Source organism: Grammomys surdaster, unplaced genomic scaffold, assembly GCF_004785775.1.
Source record: "Grammomys surdaster isolate TR1022 unplaced genomic scaffold, NIH_TR_1.0 311, whole genome shotgun sequence".
Taxonomy (NCBI): domain Eukaryota; kingdom Metazoa; phylum Chordata; class Mammalia; order Rodentia; family Muridae; genus Grammomys; species Grammomys surdaster.
In genome coordinates this window covers 2,608,614-2,627,874 of record NW_021604730.1, presented here as the reverse complement: position 1 = coordinate 2,627,874, position 19,261 = coordinate 2,608,614, and the positions used below count along the sequence as shown (strand labels likewise).

The 19,261-nt window shown below is 40.3% G+C and overlaps 1 protein-coding gene across 2 annotated transcripts in view; it reads left to right on the top strand.

Annotated features, from left to right (window-relative positions):
* Negr1 (neuronal growth regulator 1) overlaps positions 1-19,261 on the top strand; it is a 710,239-nt gene that overhangs the window by 404,068 nt on the left and 286,910 nt on the right. For both annotated transcript variants that reach the window (XM_028777584.1, XM_028777586.1), the window contains exon 3: positions 9,315-9,440. In XM_028777584.1, the coding sequence (XP_028633417.1) occupies positions 9,315-9,440 (126 nt within the window). The remainder of the gene's footprint in view (positions 1-9,314; positions 9,441-19,261) is intronic.

Sequence of the window (19,261 nt, the reverse complement as noted above, 5' to 3'; positions counted from 1 at the left end):
GACAGATGCACACACATCAACTCCAATATATTCATCTATGTCACTAATACACACATGGGTGTTGACAGAGCTACACATATGCTAAGCATGGATTTGTGTGTACATATTTAATTCACTAATTAGATAGGCCTAACTATGTAGCTGAACTGTATTCCAGTCAAATACTAAAGTTGAGTCACCAAATTTCAATATTTCTGGACAGATCCTTGACTGCATTGGAGCATAACGTACAGTGATGATATCAGAGTGTTTTATAATCAAGGAAAGTGATCCCAGGAGAACTTGGAGACATAAGACAATCTGTATCACACTGTACCACAAAAAGAAACCAAGGAATCAACAACACAAGACTCCTGTTTAAGGCTAAGGAAATTATTGGTCCCAGAAGCTTTCAGTTGTATGACTTGTCTTTAAATGGGAGTCTCGGAAGCAAGCCCCTGTATAAAATAATTTCTGTCAAGAGACTGACTTTTACCCAATGAATAATTTAAAACTCAACTTTTTTTCCATGTGAACTGTCTTATATCTTGGCAGAGGCATAGTATTTCAATAATTTATACAATTTTGAATATAATACAGTTAATGCCAGAAAAGCAATTTCTTTGATATTGAATTATAAGAAAATGCACTTAGGCCACTGTGGCTAATGACCTAGGGGCTAGGAGCATGGAAAATTACCTTCTAACCCAATTTCATAGAGAATCTATGCATTTAGCCATCAGCGCTGCTATCTCCTGGCATATAGTTGCTTGATAACAGTTGGATGTAACATAAGAAAAAATACACCTCATTATCTTTGTGAAAAGGAGATAAGAAAGGAGACCATTAAAATGGTACATGAATACTTATTTTTGGAATCAGAAAATTAACTAGAGTCATGGTTTTATCACTCATACTTCTGAATAAACTGCATTCATGTAACACTTCCTTAGGCAACTTCCTTAGTGAGTCCAGTCACTCCTGAGATCTAGTCACATACTCCCTGACAGGTACGGCAGACACAAGTATGAAGTTCTATAAAGTATCACTTTTAGAAGACGCCAAGTAATGTGATGTGAACATGGGTCCTTGGAGCTTTCCTGGCTAAAGGGTGGTGAAAATATCCATGAGTTTACTTGAGATGGAAGACTTTGACTTGCCAGCTAGTACTAGACCATATAGGGCACACAGCACTATAGGGTAAAGACTTTCTACACATAAACCTACAGGCACTGTTTTTCTTAGAGACTGAGAGATTCTGTGTTGCGGAATCTTCTAGGGTATGAAGACTGAGGCTCTTCTGTAAGAGCAAGGTTCTCCTAATATCCTTGAAGGTGCAGTTTGAGTTGATGACAAGCTAATCCTTCAGATACTGTGAAGAGGTTCATGCAGCACCAAATATACAGTCTGGGGAGCACACAGTGCCCTGGTTTGTCGTGATGAAATACTCTAATCAAAAGCAATTTAGGAGGAAGGGTTTATCAGGGTGACACGCAGGTCACAACCTGTCACCGAGGGAAGTCAGGGTAGGCACTTAAGCAGGAGCTTAAAGGAAGCAGAATTCATGGGAAAATGCTGTTTTTCACTTGTTCTCGGGCTTATTAATAAGCTCACAATCTCTTATGCTGTTCAGGACTAGCTGCCTAAGGATGGTACCACACACATCGGACTAACTCCTCACACTTACATGACAGACATGCCTTCAGGCCAATCTGAGGAAGAACATTCCTAACTGAGGTTCACTCTCCCCAGGTGATGGAAGTTGAGTCAAGTTGACAATAAAAATTAATCAAGAGAACCTAGTTAGACTTTCATCTTCAGAATGGTACCATCCATGTTGGCTGTTCTATGGAGCAGCCATCTTCTCTAGGGACCTATAGCTTAGTCGACAGATGAACTCTTCTCTGTGACAGACTTCTGCTGTGTGTCTACCCCATTCCAAATATTTGCATTCTTAATATGAGTGAGCAGTTTTGACCAAAGTACCTTTGAGCATCTATTTCTGGAGTCTATTCTCTATTCGTTTGTATTTAAAGACAACGCTTCTCTTTGGTCGTTTTATAGGCCATGAATTTAAACAGTATACCTTCCAACTTTTATTGTTATTCAGAAAACCATGCCAAGATTGACTGAGAACAAATTGCTAGGACAGTTTTTCCTGCTGGCAAGACTACTTTGAGCTGTTTGGACCCAGTATCTATAGTATCACCAGGCTGAGTTGGCCAATTAGGATCCAGAAAGCAGTATGGCCTCCCAGGCTACACTCTTGGTATCTCAGAATCTCACCATCCATAGGCGTTCACATGTGCCGTCTCCATGTTCTGTCTCTAGCAGGGTAGCTCCGGTGTGGTCAAACTAACTGCACAGTATTTCAAGCCTCCAGGAGTGAATGTTCTTGGAGAACAACACAGCAGGAGATAAATGTCATTACTTTATGATCCAGTTTGAGAGTTATCCAGCTTCCAGCTCTCCTGTTGGAAGCAGTCAGCTGCAAACCAAAATCAAAGCAGTGTGGGGAGGGGTGGAGCCTGACCTTAGGGGAGGGGTAATGGGAACACATGACCTTTGAGTGGGTAGGAAGGGCGGAGCTTGAGTGTTGAGAATTCTGTTCAGTGGCACATGCCCCTCGAGTCACCCAGCCTCACCCTTACTGTAGGTATCTTCTGTCAGGCACGCTGCCAATAAGAAAGGCAGCAAGCCAAAGCAAACATTTTCAATCCCCGCCCAAGCCCACTCCAGCTTACTTTCAAAACGACACAGTCTGTGGAGACATTATTTATTTTTATCCAGAGCTTCATATTGAATGAGCTTTTTGGACCACGTGGAAATGTTCAGATCTATGTAAAAATGCATGCCTAAAAGTACCTAAGTAAAATACATTAGCTGGTAATAATGATCCCCCCTAATGGCAGTGTGATTCAATCACATGACAGTGCAACAGTACTTTATTTTAGCCACCAAAGTGCATTCCAGATGCTACCATCTATATTTTTCTTCTTATTGTTTACATTTTTTCATCCATTAATTTCGACAAATTGGTATCATCTTCATAATTAGGATAATAAATATTGTTTACAAAGAACAAAGGAATAAGCTTACTTCAAAGAAGACATTATTTTTCTAAGGGTGCTGAAATTGCACATTTACTTTGCAGGGATAAGAACACCACGACAGCTTTTAGACATAAAATCTGATAACAAATAAATAAAACAGCTACAGAGCTCTGGGCTGTGAGGAAAACTCTCACCGAACCCAGTGAACCAGAGTGGGTGTTCTGCGTGAAACCAAGACAGGTGGTACCTAAGTGCCCTACAGCTCCAAAGGTGCACTAGGACCCTTGAGTCTTAAAAAGCCTAGAGCATACTTTCTGGTATGGGAGACATTTCCAAAGCAGGCATATGGGTTCTAGTTTCACACAAATGTGCTGTTTTCTCTGGTTTAGGAAAATGGTTTACTCCAAGCACCAGGGATAAGGTGAGAAAAGTCTCAGCTGTTCCAGAGGGTACTCCTGTGGCTCTGCTCCAATGCTGGCCAGCAGGCTTATTCGAAGAGTAACTGTATTGAAAGCAGGCACCTTTATTTCTTGATCTAAATTCCTGGAAAGGGAATCATCATAGCTACCGGGTCAGCTTTTTTAAAGTTCTTAAAATATATCACCAAATGGTTTCCAGGAAAATGCTCATTATCAATTCTTAATAAAATGATGGCATCTCAGCAGGTTTGGAGACATGGAATTAGTTCCAGGGCAATCCAGCCTCAGTGACAGCCCACACCCACAGGCTGTCTCTGAGTCTTTGACAACAGCTTTGCCTAGTGTGACCTGGCCTTGCTGCTGCTACTACTGCTACAAATCCAGTCCTGCATTTATGTCTGAACATCCAAGATGCTAAAACTAATGCCAGCCTGAGGTGCATCAGAGATCCGACTCCAGTATGCAAACATTGCCTGCAGCATCCAGCAGCTTTCATCCTAAAGCCCAGATGAAACAAAATAACAAAATCCCATTCCCACCCACATGGGTGCAACAATGTTGTATTTTATTTTTTTCAATGTTTTAAAGCAAATAAGAAATCTGCCTTCCAACAAAATATTAGAACTGCTAGTTAACCATTACCAATCTTCTCTAAGGACAAAGGGCCATATCAATTCTTCACTCACAATTTTCATGTGTACTCAGCTTTCTCATAAGCCTATTTGTTTGCCTTTGTCACTGAAAAGCCATAACATGAGAACATTTCCTTTTTTGTTGTTGGTTTTTGGTTTTTGGTTTTTGGTTTTTCGAGACAGGGTTTCTCTGTATAGCCCTGGCTGTCCTGGAACTCACTCTGTAGACCAGGCTGGCCTCGAACTCAGAAATCCGCCTACCTCTACCTCCCAAGTGCTGGGATTAAAGTCGTGTGCCACCACTGCCTGAGAACATTTTCAATGAGCATATAAGTCTTAAACTTGAAAGATTCTTTGTGTTCTTATTCCAAAGTTTCACAGTCCCGGTGTTAAATTGTCAAGGGAAGAGAAAATTGAAGCCCATGTTGGATTTACCCACCGCTCCATGGTGCATGAGGCACATCCCTCCCCAGTGTCCACTTGTACTTTCTGCTTCAGAAAGCCTGTCTCTGGACTTCTACAAAGAAAATAGCCTAATGGGAAAAGCTTCCCAAGTGACTTCACTGGGGCTCCCCTCCTCATACACCTTACCTGCTTACAAGAAAGTATTGTTTTAACTGTCTCATTCTATTCCCATTTCATTTACTTCAAAAATGTGGTCAAATATCAGCACAGACGCCTATTCTCACCTTCAGGGAAAAAAAAAACTGTAATGTTATAGTCCCAAAACATTTTGCAGTCACCTCTTTCTAGGTGTTTTGACTACGTATTATAATTACCAGTGTTATGGATTGAATCTACCTGTCTGATGAAGCAGGTACTTGGAAACTATCCCCTGATTGAGTGGATAGGTGACCAGCTGAGTGTTGATAGGTAATTGAGATTGTATCCTATTTAGTAGCTGCCATCCTTAAGAACACAATAGGTTAGGAAATAATTTGGTACTGCTTTTAGGTGAGGAAAAATACTAAAGTTTTCAACATGATTCAAAGTCGGAGCTAGAAGAGGAAGATGTATTTCTGTCAAACGTTCTTTAGACTCTAAGTTGTTCTGGCATATTCCATCAGTAGGCAATTCATGAATCTGGCAAGCTTACATCTATGACTTATGCTCTGGTGTTCTTTTTTTCTTCTTTTCACGATCTCTGAGTGACAGGATGAGGAAAAAGTCACACACATCTCTGCAATGCCATAAACTATAAAGTCAGTTACAGTCTGTCACTAAGAGAGCTGTGTTACTAGTTAGGTATGGACCATGAAGCCATCAAGCACCCACAAGCACATTTAGGGAAAAAAAATCATGAAGCAATCCATTCCATTAGTTGGAGAACAGCACATTCCCTGGGGGTTTACAGTGAAGCAGAGATGGGCTTGTACCTTCTGGAGATTGGCCAAGAAGAAATGGAAGGTGCCAGCCCTGTGGAAAGAGGAATGTTCTTTTGATACTGCCAACCATTGCCAGATACAGGAGTGAAAAGAAAAATCCAACTCTTCCAAGATATATGGTTCTGTCGAGCTTGTTGACTCAAGTGGTTTAAAAAAGCTTCAGAAAAAAAATAGTTTACTTGAACTAACAGCCTCTACACTGTTCAAGAAAAAGAACAATAAAGGTGATGTATGTGCTTTTGTGTGGGCGTATGCATGTACTGCAGGCCTTTGTGTACAGATACATTTTGCTGTGCATATGTGGATGGCATGGGCCAATGCCAGGGTCTTCTGCTTTCACAGGTCATTGTTGTGTCAGTTTAGCTGGTTGGTTTTTTGAGACAGGTGTCTGACTTGAACCTTACACCTCACTGGACCTACTGATTTGGTAGGCTTGCTGGACAGAAAGCTCCCAAGGATGCATCATTCTGTCTCATCTCTGAGAATAGAGTCACATGCCACTATGCTCTTTTTATATGAGTGCTCAGGATTCAAACTCATGTCTGACACCCACACAGCAAATTGTACCCGTGCAGCTATCTCTCCAGCCCAAAGCCAAATAATTTTACTCTACCATTGCAGAGCTCCAAAAGCAAAACAATATACATTATCATGAAGAAAGGGCCCCGCATCAAACAACCAAGAGAGAGAAAATAAGGAAATGTGCATATTACATGCAAAAGCATTCAACTAGTCACAAATCCAATACAAACAGCCCTCCCTCCTGAGGCCTCTATCACTGAGACAAGCAAGCTCCTGGCAGAGTCAGGTCCTATGCTATACCTCAGAGGGGCTTATTCCTACCCTCTTCTAGCTGTAGGTGGTGCCCTCACTGCCTTCCCCCTCCCCAACCTTGGCTGGTGCTCCTGTGAATCTCTGAACCCTTCTCAGTACACATCTGAATTTTCTCTCAGCGTTTACTATGATGACTTGCATTCATTTGACCCACTCTCCACGCGTCCCTGTCTGTGGATGGGGTTGGACATTTTCCTCCCTCACAATCTGTGCATGAGCTGGTTATGTAACTTGATTTCTAAAACCTAGCCTCAAGTAAAGGTGCTGAAGGGGATCTGGAGAAGCATCTCTTAGTTAATTCCCTGTCCCCCTGCCCACTGTTCTCTCCTTGAAATGTCTTTGGAGAAAGGATCATCTTTTTGACTACCTGTATTCTCAGTAGGTCTAAATTGATTTTTTTCACAGTACTTGGTAGAAGAAACTGGAGGCCTGGAAAGGTGAGCGTGCAGTGATCTTGAATATTTAGCAAGGCTCACACGTTTTCGCCTCCACAAGCAAAAATGCAGAAGGATGTCATCTGTCCTTCTGATGTATCCTGGAGAAAAAAACAAAAACAGTCAGAGAACCTTTTCTTATTACCACTTCCAGATGTTTCTTCTCTGTAGCTCATACTGGGAGCTGATCACAATCTCTGAAGCTCACTGTGCCCCTCACCACTAAAGTCTAGCTGTGAAATGTCCAGTCAAATGTCTAGGATAGTGGGTGGCTTCCCATCTTCTCAAACACTAAAGCTTATTATGGACTCCATGCGCTCCTGAACACCTGAGGAGCAGATGAACATAGATAGGCTCTGATGGGTTGACAATGGGGCCACTATAAAGGATAAGAGTGCATGATTTTTACATGATGGCAGTATTTTTATTACATACCTATGCCCAATATTGAGTCATTTAATACATTTGACTTTGCAAAAGAAAGTATCCGTAGTTGACTAAAATTCTGTATAAATACTATCTAACATCGTTCATACCAGACATTGGCATTTTATACCTATATGTAAGTATATATTATATTCAAGTATCACATTTTAGTAGACTTATGCCTAAATATAATCACTGTACATATTTAATATTGTGTATGTGTTTTATATATGTGTGCTTGTTTGTGTATGTACATATTTGTGTGCATTCTTTTGAACCCCCCTCTCCCTCCGGTGTGTGTGTGTGTGTGTGTGTGTGTGTGTATGTGTATGTGTGATGGCCAGTGGTTAATGTCATGTACCCTTCTCCCTTCCTCTCCACCTTATATGTGACTCAGGGTCTCTCACAATTCAGCTTCATTGCTGCATTGGCCAGCAAAGCCCAGGGAGTCCCTTCTCAGCACTGCTGTCAGAGACACACAGCCTCACTGTGCCTGACATTCCACATGGGTGTGTAGTGCAAACTCACGTCCTCCTACTTGTACCTTGTACAGCAAGCTCTTTAGAGGTTGAACTATCTTCTTCGAGACCCCCCACACACACATGATATTTTTTAAGTGTTATAATTTCATTATTTACTAACTCTCCTGTCCACCAGATAGACACAAAAAGTCTCTGTGCCCTTCTTCTAGAGTGTTAAGATCCATTTTGCTTCAACTAAAAAGAATATTCTGTTTAGGACTATTGTTGTCTTTGTTTGCTTGAGAAGAGCTAAGTAAAGAACTTGATAGTAATGCACTTAAAATGCTAATTAAATGGTATCATTTATATGCAGTCACAGGGTATGTACTCAGCAAACATTCTCTTACTCAGTCGTGTGAACCAGTGCCTTATGTTTGCAATGAATCAGCTTGATTTTCTTGTGTTAGAGCTTTGGTTCTATGAAAAATATTCAAAGGTAATGTAAAAAATTATGGGTAACTACTTATAAAGTTAAAGTGTTTAGCTACTGAATTTTAAAGTAATATTGAAAAATACAAACCAATGGAATAATTCAAATTATCCTTCAGGAAAGGTCAGTTTTTTCATCAGTCAAAGTGACTAATTCCCTCTTACTTAGATTTGACTGGTGTCATCAAGATACTGCAAGTTTTAAAAGTCAGGCATAGACTGCCACATACCAGCTGTGCACATCATTAAAGTGATGACACCATTGTCAGAGTGAAAATATCATTGTCTGACTTATGAAATCATTGTTAGAGTGATCACATCATTTTCAAAGAGATGACATCATTGCCAGAGTGATGACATCACTTCCAGAATCTTGATGTTTGAGAACACTTCTGAAGTTGGACCCCAATGTCACACATGTGCATTACACCTGCCAATTAGAACAGAGACACTGATGCCAGGTTCCTTTCTGACTTCTCAGCCTGTTCTGGTTCACCTACTCCAATTGTGACCATGTAGTACCCATCCAGTTTCTGCCTCTCTTTCAGTGCCGACTCTGAAACGTCACTGTCTTCCAAAGTCTAATGCATCAAGAAGCACCCAGTGTGTTTCCCCATCGCTCTTATAAAGCCACTGTGTGCAAGAGCAAGCAGGCAGGTGAGAAGTGGTATGAACTGCTTCAGGGAGCTCTTTCTATTACCAGCACAGTCTTTACCAAACCCCCTCTGCTTCCCCAAACCAGGACCCCAAACATGCCCAGCCCCATTGTCTTCAGTATGAAATAGAAGCAGCACACACCTCTGTGACATTAAACCCTCCTTTTCATCCTCACTCTGTTCCATGAAGTGCAGAAGTCAGCAGGCAGGCACAATGAGCCTGCTGTTAACCATCTTCAAAGCAGATCCCACATCATGGTGATGATGCTAGTTACTCTCAGTGCAAATATAGCTGGTATTGAAACTTTGTTATTAAATACTATACTCATAATGAAGCACTTCCTATCAATACAAATCTAACCAATGGACCAAAAACTTATCAGAGGTCTCAGTTTCTACAGAGCTCTCCAGGAGACAAGATCATAGAACTGAAGAGCGGCTATCAGCAAACCTCTCTGATAGGATGTCATGGAGTTGCAATACTCAAGGGTGTTTCAACAACGTCTTATAGGTACTGAGTCTCACCACAGTGTTTTTGCTTTTCAGTTCCCCCGAAAATATATGACATCTCAAATGACATGACCATCAATGAAGGAACCAATGTCACCCTTACTTGTTTGGCCACTGGGAAGCCAGAGCCCGCCATTTCATGGAGACATATCTCCCCATCAGGTGAGTGTTTACCCTCCATAATTGCTGGCTATGAAAAGTGACTGAGCCCCTTCAATTTCCTGCTCTCTCATGAGGTTATACATAAAGACACCATGGCTCAAGAAAACTGAAGAAATGAATAGCCCAAGCCATCAGTAAGAAGGTCTCTTAATTCCCACACGAGATTATTTTGATTTTAATATTTTGGACAATCATAAATCAATAGAAAAGGCTCAGGTGGAATTATTAATAGAGGGAGTAAACTGTTCATTTAAATTTGTGAGGGAATTATTCAACCACATTCACATGTTGATAGCCAGCATGAACTGCTGAGGTAATCAGGAGAGAATGAAATTATACAAATTGTATATTGCTAGGTGTGATTTATAGCTGCTGTGCATAATCAAAGACTTGGCCATTAGAATTAAATTTTCCTAACAAGGGATCTGATCATATAACCGGTGACATGAGATCTGTGGCATGTTTCTACGTACTCATGACTTCTACTCTGTTATGCACATCTTTCAGAAGACTTGAAGTCCGTTTTATCAAATTAGTGACAATCGTCATGCAAGTAGGCTAGTGTCTGCATTCATAATGCCAAAGCTTATGTGAAGTTAATGGTTCTGGACTAACAGGAGGAACTCTGGACATACAGACCCCTGACCTGACCGTAGGTTTCATGAAAGACCCTATGTCAAGGGAATGAGTGAGACAGTGATTGAGCAGGACTCAAAGTCCACCTTTGGGTTTAGTATGTACACTGGTGCATGGACCTGCTCAGGCACCTGTGCTCTAGGCTCAGTGTCCATACTGGTGCGTACACCTGCACAGATACTTGTGCTCTGTGCTTAGTGTGCACAGTGGTGCATGCACCTACACAGACATCACACACCAAATAAATACCTTAAAATAAAGAAATAAAAGTTCTCACTCTGTAGCTTTAAGCATTTCTTGAAAATGAAGATATTATTATTTCATTGTCTGGGATCTTACCACATTTTTATATTACAAAATTTTATTTTAGTTGTTTTTCCTTTATTTTGGGGAGAAAAATTTTCAACAAAGCTGGATAGAACAATGAAACTGCTGTTAATAAAATCAGAAAGGAACATTTTATGTAGGCGTAGAAAGATCACACTTGGAGCATCTACTTTCATCTGCTAATGCTTTATTTAACGCTGTTCATCCTTAAGTGTCTTCCAGTTGCCTCATTTGTGCAGTGGGTTTAATGAGACTCACCCACACTGTATGGTAAGTATTGCTATTAATGGGAGAGAGAAAAATCAATATACCAGCATTACACACTTATGCAGTTTGCATTACGCTGCTGTAATAGTTCTGAAGTTTGGTGTATTGTTGACTACCAACACCTCACTTTTCAGAGCTTTGACAAAAAATGCAAAACTGATATGTGGATGTCAAACTCACGACAGGCTCTCTAGAGTCCAAAAGTGACACAGACTGAGACCAGGCATCGGATATACAGGTTTCTAAGCTGAAATACTTATTCTTGGGCTCATTCAGTCCTTGAGTGACTCTCTGCTATCTTCTAGTGTTTCCTACTTTTCCAAATGGGGTGACTATGATCGCTAGTTATATTTTTAGATTGGCAGAGTCATGTGTATTTATCAGGTATGTGATGGCTCAAAGCATACATATACACTCTCAAGCAGTTAGAACTAGCTAACAACTCATTGGCACTGTTTTTATCATGGGAACCCCGGCATTCATTCTCTCTGTATTTTCTAAGAGCAAGATGTAACAATGCCAGTACACTGTGCACTGTGCACTGTGCAGTAGAAGTCTTATATTTACTCCTCCCTTCTCAGGGTAACCAGCACCTTTTTCTAGCTAACCATTCTAGGGCTGATGGAACTTGAATGAGATAATACACGTGAATGTGCCTTGAGAATTATAAGGTGATATTCAAATGTACGAATGATTCTTAATCATCTCTCTGGGGATTAAATCTGATGGCACTGTGACTTTTGTAAGAATGAAGCACATAATTTCTATCTACATATAATTTTAGATTAATATTTCGGACTTAACACTCCCATTTCACTGTGCTTGCTTGCCTGCACAATTGCCTTTTTTTATACACTTAGATATATTTTAGTTTAATTAAATAACAAGAATGCCAGTTACTGAAGTTATTAGAATAAAGATAACAGATAGCATCACAAGCTTAAGGAAGACAGATTGGGTTTATAAATTAAACTGCTGCACAGATTCATTTTTCCAATCCTGCTGTAACAAGGAAATGAGTAAAATTAGCATAAACATTAATAATTATCTATGAATAGCTGGACTCTGAGAATATTTTCATAAATTTCAAATTATAATGTGTTAAGGGTCTACATTCAAATGCTGCCTCATAAAACATGCCTGATAATTCTATTAACTCATATTTTTATACTTGAAAGCAAAATCGTAAATTTCACTTACCCGTTTCCTTTTTTACCTGAGGAACATCAATGTCCTGCGTTATCTGATATTCTCCTTTGCTATGTAATAGAAGAATCTATATCTGGAAATAGTTGTCAGTACCTGAAGAGGTTTAGTGCTCTCAGTAGAAGCCATGCCAGGGTTCTAATAACATGGAATTGTTGTGTTTTCTTGACCAGTTTCTTGTGCCTCATCTATGATTACTTGAGTAGCTCAAAACTCTCAGACTGAACTATCACAAAGTCAAGGCATATATATTTTTTCATAAGAAAATTTGAGAATATTTCTTGGCTTTCTTTTTTTTATTATAATTTACTTTTTCTCAAATCGTAATTCATTCACACAGGAGTTATAAACACAGAAAGGCAGGATGTGGGAAGGGAATGACACTGGAGTGAGGGAGAATACAGATATCTTCAGAACTCGGTATCGGCTGGGTGAAGGTTCAGGGGACAAGTCACTATGACTCTGCCTATGACTCGCTTGTTCTTACCTAAGTTGGTATTGTCTGCCAAGGCTACCTATTTACAAGGTCTATGACTGCTCAGGCTTGTAAATTTCCACAAAAGCTGTCTGTTTACATTAGCTTATAGCCATCTGTTTCAATGTTTTTCCACTGAGACCCAAGACTTGGTGTTAGTATACATGTATGACAGGCCTATTGCTGATTTTAGGCCTATGGCTGATTTTAGGCCTTTAGTGGCTTTCTTTATATCTAGATATTTCACTGTGTGTTTATAAATAGTTTACAAAATCTCAAGGGTCTTTACTTCAAGCCTTATATAGTGGTGCATGCCTATATTTCCAGCAATTGAGAGGCTGAAGCAGGAGGATATCCGTGAGATTCAAGCTAGTTTTGTCTACATAGTGAATTTCAAGGCTATTCAGCACCAGGAAATTTTTTTTTTTTTTTTTTTTTGGTTTTTCGAGACAGGGTTTCTCTGAGTAGCCCTGGCTGTCCTGGAACTCACTCTGTAGACCAGGCTAGCCTCGAACTCTCGAACTCAGAAATCCGCCTGCCTCTGCCTCCCAAGTGCTGGGATTAAAGGCGTGCGCCACCACCGCCCGGCCAGCACCAGGAAATTTAACACTGAACCTCGTATCTATCCCTGAACCCAAGCTGTATTTTGACCCTGGTACAGCACTGTGCTCTGGAGCAAATATTTCCTCAAACACAGGAGGAGTCAAGACTTCACACTGTTTTTAGCTCCAGGTGGATGTTAGTAACCTATACTTTGGAGGCAGATTCTTTGTGCTTTGTTTGAGCTCTGACAGTTTCAACAATGTTCTCTTTTTTAAAAAATCAGAATGTTTGTACTTCAGAATTATATCCTGTTTCCTCCTAGCTATGGGATAGCTTCAGTCATCAGAAACTATCAAGATTGTGCTGTTTTTCCAGAGTCCCTTTGAGAAGCACATGACATCTATCTCTCCCTCATTGGTGACTTTAATTTTAATTTCCTAATCAGGATGCTAGTTGATTTCTGCACTCTATGGTTTCTTCCTTCCTTTCCTCACCCCGTACTTCCAATAAGCATCAGGGATAGAGTTCACTACAGAACAGGCCATTGTTGTCTTCTGTCGGGCTTCTTAGATGACATCACTGTGAATCCTTTATCATCCATACTCTCCTCTCCTGGTAGAACTGATGTTTTATTTGTAGCTCCAGCAACAGCAAGCCTCATACCTATACCTGTTAGTCCCTATAGTGTGCTGCAAGCATGAAACTCATGTTACGCAATTTCTTATTTATTTATTAAAATATTTCTCTTGGTAGATTAGCAACTTTTTGAAAAATGTTCAGGTTTGTGCATAATTCCTTACTGTTTAATCATTTAGATGTTCAAATTGTTTTTAACTTAGCCAGTAAGGGGTGTGTCTGTCAGTCTGTGACCTTATAAGATGTAGTCTCCTAATACTGAGTATGTCTGTATAGCATGGCATCACAAAGTACTGGGCTGTTGATGCATATGTCCTGGCCAAACTCTGTATTCAACCTCGTAACTACAACTGACAGGATACACATGGGGCACCATTGATCTACTATGGCAGATTAATCAGAGGACAAGCTGTCCAGATGACTTTCTCTGAAGTCCTAGTACAACACAGGATCTTAAATTACATTAGCACAAGGGATGAAAAGAGCATTGAGTAGGGAAGGACTTAAGTGGGTTTGGAAGTCAAGGAAATTGAGATAGGAAGAGGAGGGGGTGAAGTAACCCAAACAAACATTTACTTTTCCCTTCAGTAAAAAAGATAAACTAAGGAGGAAGAAAGGAAGAAAGAGAGAGAGAGAGAAGAGAGGAAAAGAAAGGAAGAAAGGAATGAAGAAGGAAGAATGGGAGAGAGAGAAAAGAAAAGAAAGGAGAGAAAGTGGGAAAGAGAGATGGGTAGAATTAGGGAAGAAAAAAGAAAGAAAACAGAGAAAAGCATTTTATTCATTTTATAGAACAGCCCTAAAGAATATCTAGGTGTGTGTGTGTGTGTGTGTGTGTGTGTGTGTGTGTGTGTAAAGCATTTGTAGAATTACCAGAAAAACTGTTACGTGAAATCAAAGAAAATATGAGAAAGCAATTACTAACCCTGAAAACACTTTGATGTTGACTTGTGTGGAACATGACTGCTTCCAGTCTTTGGCTAAGTCCTTAACTCCTGGAGAGTTTTCAAGGATTTTTCAACATTTTCAATACAAGCTATGAGGTTTCTGTACGTTTTCTAGTAATTCAGGAATCTTGACATGCACATGCAGCACAGATCTCAAGATTATGCACTGTGATCTCACTGGACTTGAGAACCAGTGTTTCCTCTGAAAAAAAAAATAATGAATTTCTTCACGCTTCAAATATAAACTGTTGGTGATGCTTGCACCTGATTCACAGAAGCCAGTGAAATAGTACAGAGCATCAGACAGAGGTTATGACCAAAGGAAACATTGGTAATCTTTGTACCAGAGTCACAGTAGCCAATGAAATAGTTCAGAGCAAATGACAGAGGTCATGACTTAAAGAAGCAATCTGTAGGGTTGACAGCTAATGTGCTACTGAAATGTGTGTGCAGATTGGGCCACACAGAATTTTCCTTCAGCTCCATAGAATTGGGAAGCCAATTGGTGACTCTTGGGTATAATTCATACAGCTTCACCTAAATGAGATTGCAAACTCAAAATTACTTTGAGTTCTGGGATGTGGGTCAGTGAGTGAAATGCTTGCTATACAAACATGAGGATATAAGTTGAGGTTTCCTAAACTCACATAAAGCCATATGTAGTGGTACAGAACTGTAATCCATGCAGAGGGCACTAACAATATGCTCAGCAGATGAATCATGACCTCCAGGTTTGGTTTTAACCACATATTACAGAATATTTGCATTTTTATTTATTTCATATAAAAATAAATCATCTATGAAAATTGTGTCTATTTTTTCCTTGTTTTATTTTCAATCTATACATGGTATTTTGAATGAGTCTCTTGCAGACAGCATACAGTTGACCTAGTTAGGGTTTCTATTGCTGTGATGAAATACCATGACCAAAGCAACTTGAAGAGGAAAAGTTTTATTTGGCTTATGCTTCCACATCATTGTTCATCATTGAAAAAAGTCAAGATAGGAACTCAAACAGGGTAGGAACCTCATAGCAAGAGCCGATGCACAGATATAGGGGAATAGTACTCATGGGTTTACTCCCCATGCTTTCTTGTAGAATGCAGGACTACCAGCCCAGGGATGGCCCCTCCCACAACGGGCTGGGCCCTCCTGGTTTAGTCACTGATTAAGAAAATATCATACAGCTGGCATTTTCTCAATTGAGGTTCTCTCTTTTCAAATAACTATAGCTTGTGTCAAGTTGACATAAAAGTAGCCATCACAGTAGTTAAACCAGTATGAGTTATCTTTGAGTGTATTCTTCCAGTTATTGAATTTTGATTGGTGAATTTAGACAACTCACATTTAGATAAATGATTGCTTTGTTACAGCTTATATCTGACTTTGGTTGTTCTCAGTTTCTTAGCTCTCCCCCTCCCCCCGCCCCTGTTTTATTTTATCTTCTTGTCATAGATTTGTACCGTATAGCTATGTCTCTTGTAGGTCTTTTTGGTACTTCCTCTTTAAATTGGTTTGTAAATCTAAAACTCACATTACACTTATGTTGCCATACTTAAAATATGCTTCTTTCAGATATTTCTTCTCCATCCATGAAAACCTGCTCTATCATGAAAATACTACTAAACTTTCACTTTTACTCCATATCAAACTTTGCAAGCTCAAGAGAAGGGAAGCATTTTGTATTTACTTAATATTTTGGTGATAACATTTTTAATCTTTCCAATTGTTTAATGTTCTTTATTGGTAGGTCCATATGGAAGACTGCTGCTGGGTCAATTGGGGACAAATTCGTTTATTCTTATTTGTCTGAGAATATTTTGATGTTGCTATTCACTCTTTGGTGTAGCTTCAGTTAGGAAAGGACACTGTGTTCATGAAGAAAGTTCAATAATTATTTACTGTCCAGAGAGACTTAGAAGAAGAACCTAGGGGAAATATCTGGGAACCCTTTGTAGTAATATACAGGACAATCAAAATTTGAACAGTTATGTTATCATTAGTGTGTTCTGCCAATGTTGCTATTGGCTCAAGAACAGGGTAAGTTAAATTTTAAAAAAAAAATCTATCAGGTGAAACTATGGTGAGTTTTGTAAGCAGAGAGGCTGAAGGACTCTTGAGAGCAGTTTCTGGATAAAGCATTATTGAAGTCCAGTGTGTGTGTGATGGTGGATTTCTTATCCTGTCCCCTGCTCCCTTCTTCCTGTTAAGATGTAGCTCATTCCCTTCCTGATGGCTGTGACTATTTGTGTCTACTGAGGTGGTGTAGAACACTGGGGAAGCCTGAGCTCTTCACTGTCTAAGCCTTTAAGAAAAGATTGTTGAACTGAGAGATACATGGCTCAGCACATAATGACCTGCTCTGTCCTTCAGGAGGTTCTGAGTTTTGTTCCAAACACTAAGTCAGGCAGATCACAGCTACCGAGTGATCCAGCACCTCTGACTTCTGTGGATACTGCAGCCAACACCCTCACAAAGAAATACACATCCACCCACTGTAAAAAAAAAAAAATTAAATCTTTAAAATGAACAAGGAAAGAAAAGGTTTGTTGACTCCCAGCCCAGAAGACACTTGCACAGTAAATATCATTTTGCTTTTATCCCACATCAGCTTCCAAATGTATACAACGTAAACCCCAACACATAAAGTGTTAATTACTAGCTATCAGATAAAAAGGAAGACTGTGAAAAAATAAAAGTTATCTATTAAAAAACAAAGACATGGTGCCAATCTATTGTTTAAAATATTTGTGAAATTATTTCAAGTCACCACAGATATAAACCAGAAGTGCTAGTTTCGCCCTTCTGCCCCTGCCTGGTCCTCTGGGCTGGAGCAGACACAGAGTCGGTCTGCTCCCCTCCTGTTGAGAAACTGAATCCTGAGTCATCCAGGAGCCACTGCACTCAGAGCAGCTGGTAAGATCTCCATCTCACTCCCTAAACCCCAGAGATAGATCGGGGAGCCAGGGACATCCAGGGCACAGCAGCTACCCAAACCCCGCCCCTCCGGAATTCCACTTCCCTTCTGCCCCTGCCTGGTCCTCTGGGCTGGGGCAGACACAGAGTCGGTCTGCTCCTGTCCTGTGGAGAAACTGAATCCTGAGTCATCCAGGAGCCACTGCACTCAGAGCAGCTGGTAAGAACTCCATCTCATTCCCTAAACCCCAGAGATAGATTGGGGAGCCAGGGACATCCAGGGCACAGCAGCTACCCAAACCCCGCCCCTCCGGAATTCCACTTCCATTCTGCCCCTGCCTGGTCCTCTGGGCTGGAGCAGACACAGAGTTGGTCTGCTCCTGTCCTGTGGAGAAACTGAATCCTGAGTCATCCAGGAGCCACTGCACTCAGAGCAGCTGACACAGAGTCAGTCTGCTCCTGTCCTGTTGAGAAACTGAATCCTGAGTCATCCAGGAGCCACTGCACTCAGAGCAGCTGGAGCCACTGCACTCAGAGCAGCTGAAACTGAATCCTGAGTCATCGAGGACCCACTGCACTCAGAGCAGAAGGATTTCCAGATCCAAGAGGTGGCCTGAGTCCCAGGAGTTATTCCACCCAGGAGATTAGGAGCATAAGACCACAGAGACCTCTGGACTCTGAGGAGCTCTGCAATAAGCAAGATAACTGGAAATACAGACTCCAGTTTTACACAGTGAGGGCAGGTACCACTAGAGTTAACCAGATGGCGAAAGGATAATAGGTATAGATGAGAATGAAGATTCCCAACTTAAAGGGCCAGTAAATATCTTCAACAAAATTATTGAGGAAAACTTCCCTAACCTAAAGAACAAGATGCCCATAAACATACAAGAAGCCTACAGAACACCAAATAGACTAGACCAGAAAAGAAATACCTCCCGTCACATAATAATCAAAACATCAGATGCACAAAACAAAGAAAAAATACTAAAAGCAGTAAGGGAAAAAGGTCAAGTAACATATAAAGGCAGACCTATAAGAATTACACCAGACTTCTCACCAGAGACTATAAAAGCCAGAAGAGCCTGGACTGACATCATACAGACACTAAGAGAACACAATTGCCAGCCCAGATTACTATACCCAGCAAAACTCTCAATCACTATAGATGGTGAAACCAAGATATTCCATGACAAAACCAAATTTGCACAATATCTTCCCACAAACCCAGCACTTCAAAGGATAATTGATGGAAAATGCCAACACAAGGAGGGAAACTACAACCTAGGAAAAGCAAGTAAGTAATCTTCCAACAACCCCCAAAAAAGATACAAACATAACTTTACCTCTAATAAAAAAAATAACAGGAAGCAACAATCATTTTTCCTTAATATCTCTTAACATCAATGGTCTCAATTCCCCAATAAAAAGACGCAGACTATCAGACTGGATACACAAACAAGACCCAGAATTTTGCTGCATACAAGAAACGCACCTCAGTGACAAAGACAGACACTACCTCAGAATAAAAGGGTGGAAAACAATTTTTCAAGCCAATGGTCCCAAGAAACAAGCTGGAGTAGCCATTCTAATATCAAATAAAATCGACTTTCATCCAAAATTAATCAAAAAAGATAAGGAAGGACACTTCATACTCATCAAAGGAAAAATCTACCAAGGTGAACTCTCAATTCTGAACATCTATGCTCCAAATGCAAGGGCACCTACATACATAAAAGAAACTTTACTAAAGCTCAAAACACACATTACACCTCACACAATAATAGTGGGGGATTTCAACACCCCACTGTCAGCAATGGACAGATCATGGAAACAGAAACTAAACAGAGACACTTTGAAATTAACAGAAG